Source organism: Aplysia californica, unplaced genomic scaffold (assembly GCF_000002075.1).
Source record: "Aplysia californica isolate F4 #8 unplaced genomic scaffold, AplCal3.0 scaffold01148, whole genome shotgun sequence".
Lineage (NCBI taxonomy): Eukaryota > Metazoa > Mollusca > Gastropoda > Aplysiida > Aplysiidae > Aplysia > Aplysia californica.
Genome location: NW_004798418.1, coordinates 55,896 through 58,312, shown reverse-complemented (window position 1 = coordinate 58,312; position 2,417 = coordinate 55,896). Strand labels below are relative to the sequence as shown.

Here is a 2,417-nt window from a genome sequence, read left to right as displayed (position 1 = left end):
ACTCTCACTCTTGGCAGATGTACACACACACAACACCAACAACAACAACAACCCTCACTCTCTATAAACGTAGATGCCGTGTCAACAACAACAACAACAGCAACAACAACAACTCTCACTCTTGGCAGATGTACACACACACAACACCAACAACAACAACAACCCTCACTCTCTATAAACGTAGATGCCGTGTCAACAACAACAACAACTCTCACTCTTGGCAGATGTACACACACACAACACCAACAACAACACCACCAACAACAACAACCCTCACTCTCTATAAACGTAGATGCCATGTTTCTTGGTGTTGGGGCTAGCACCAGGGTTGTTTGGAATGGCGGGATGCACGGGGTTCGAGTCTCCAGCCCTGCGAGAGGGGCTGAGGGACGGGGAAACCACCGAGTCCAGCTCCGTGCCCTCCCCGCAACCCCTCTCTGCTTCCTTCTTCTCTCGTTCCGACCGCTCCATCGCTCGCTCCTTGTCTTCTCTGTCCTCCCGCTCCGGCTCCCTCCTCTCCTCGCCCTTCCTCCCTACTTCCTCTCCCTCGTCTTCCACAAACTCCTCATCCTCTTCCTCCTCCTCCTCTTCCTCCTCCTCTGGTTCCTCAGCGTCGTGGAAGCTTGGCTCATCAGGCTCCACTTTGACCGGCGACTCACTGGGGGGGGGAAAGAAACAGTTGGGCTTACTCACTTTCTCTCACTCTCTCACTGTAACAGTTTCACTTTCTTTCTCTCTAACAAACAGTTGCACTTTCTCTCTCTCTCTCTCTCTCTCTCTCTCTCAAACAAACAGTTGCATTTACTCTCTCACTCTCTCTCTCTTTCTCTCTCTCTAACAAACAATTGCAATTACTCACTCTCTCACTGGTGCGGGCACAAACTTGAGCTACAGCTTCCAAAACTTTTGTTTTAGTTAAATAAGAGTTTTACTGAGCTCTCAACTGCATACTGCTTGCAAAGACAAAAGAAACCTTCCAAACTACATAATTGGGTACCGAAAAAAAATCAAAAAATCAAACAGTGTTTTTGTTTGGTCGCTGGCCCACAGGAGTGCCGTGCAAAGTTACAGGCACAACAGTTAAATAATATATCAGCTGGAATGTTTTCACCTGAACAGACTCAAATGAACAAGCTATAGTATCATTTCTCATCTATGGGGGAAAATACTGAGGCAAATGTTTAATCTATGTCTTTGTCATTTTGCTCAAATGGCCTCTCCTGTACATAATAATAGTAGTAACAATAATAATAAATAATAACAATAACAATGAAAAGAAGAATTGCATTTAAACAGCACATATCCCTGCTCTACAACAAGCTCTATTTGCCTTTTTTTTTTTTAAGTAGAGGTTTTACGGCGCTCGCAACTGCATAAGGTCATATGAGCGCCGCTATTTGCTTTACAGACCCTACAACACTCGGAAACATTCTCCGCTCCTCAGGAAGCATACAGTGCAAGCTGCCAATTAGGTGCCCAAACACTAACAAACTGACACATTGTGTCCCTACCTATACCTCAGCATACAAACTGACACAATGTGTCCCTACCTATAGCTTAGACACTAACAAACAGACACAATGTGTCCCTGCCTTCAGCTCGGACGACACAAAGACACAATGACACAAACACAGACCTGGTTTTGCTGGGCCGCCTCGGGGTGTCGTCCTGCGTAGCTGTCAAGGTCTGAGGTGCAGATGGCGAATGGTTCGAATCCTGGTTGAGGTGATTACATGAGGAGACACTTCCAATGTTGCCGTTCATCTGGGGAGATAGTTTTACACATCAGCACTTTCTCTCCTTCTCTCTGTCTCTCTCTCACACACACACACACCCACAATACTTTCTATCTCTCTCACACACACACAAGCACACAAATACACACACAGCATATACATCAATAATTTCTCTCTCTCTCTCTCTCTCACACACAAACAAACACAAGCATACACATTCAATAATGTTTAACATCCTCCTCCCCCTATCCCCTCTTACCTCCTCCTCCCTCTCCCCTCCCTCCCCACTCCACCCACTCCCCTCCTCTCCCTTCCTTCCCCCTTCCCCTCCCCCACCAACTCCGACTGCTCTCCATTTCTTTAGAACTACCCCCTGCCTCTTACCTTTCAAACCCATTTTCCCCCCCCCTCCCCTACTTCACCCTCCCCTCCCACTCCTCTCTCACCCCTAACATCTCGGTAGCAGCAGTGCTGACAGCTACGATAGGTCCCGGGTTGGGCGCCTCCCTCCCCTCCCTTGTCTCTTCATACCTCCCCCTCCCCTCTCCCTCCCTCTCTCCTCCCTCTTTTTTTCATAAAAGTTTTACAGCACTTGCAACACAATAAGGTCATATAAGAGCCGAAGATTTGAGGTGATACAAGAGAGTAACAAATACAAAAAAGAAGGAGGGGAGAAAAGGC

General features: G+C 47.2%; 1 protein-coding gene across 1 annotated transcript in view; it reads right to left on the bottom strand.

The window, feature by feature from the left end:
* Positions 1-2,417, bottom strand: part of LOC106010959 (voltage-dependent calcium channel type D subunit alpha-1) — a gene marked incomplete at its 5' end in the record, with an annotated part of 65,252 nt that overhangs the window by 18,934 nt on the left and 43,901 nt on the right. The window contains 3 exon segments of the mRNA XM_035973339.1: positions 278-658; positions 1,637-1,764; positions 2,183-2,214. Of these exon segments, the coding sequence (XP_035829232.1) occupies positions 278-658; positions 1,637-1,764; positions 2,183-2,214 (541 nt within the window).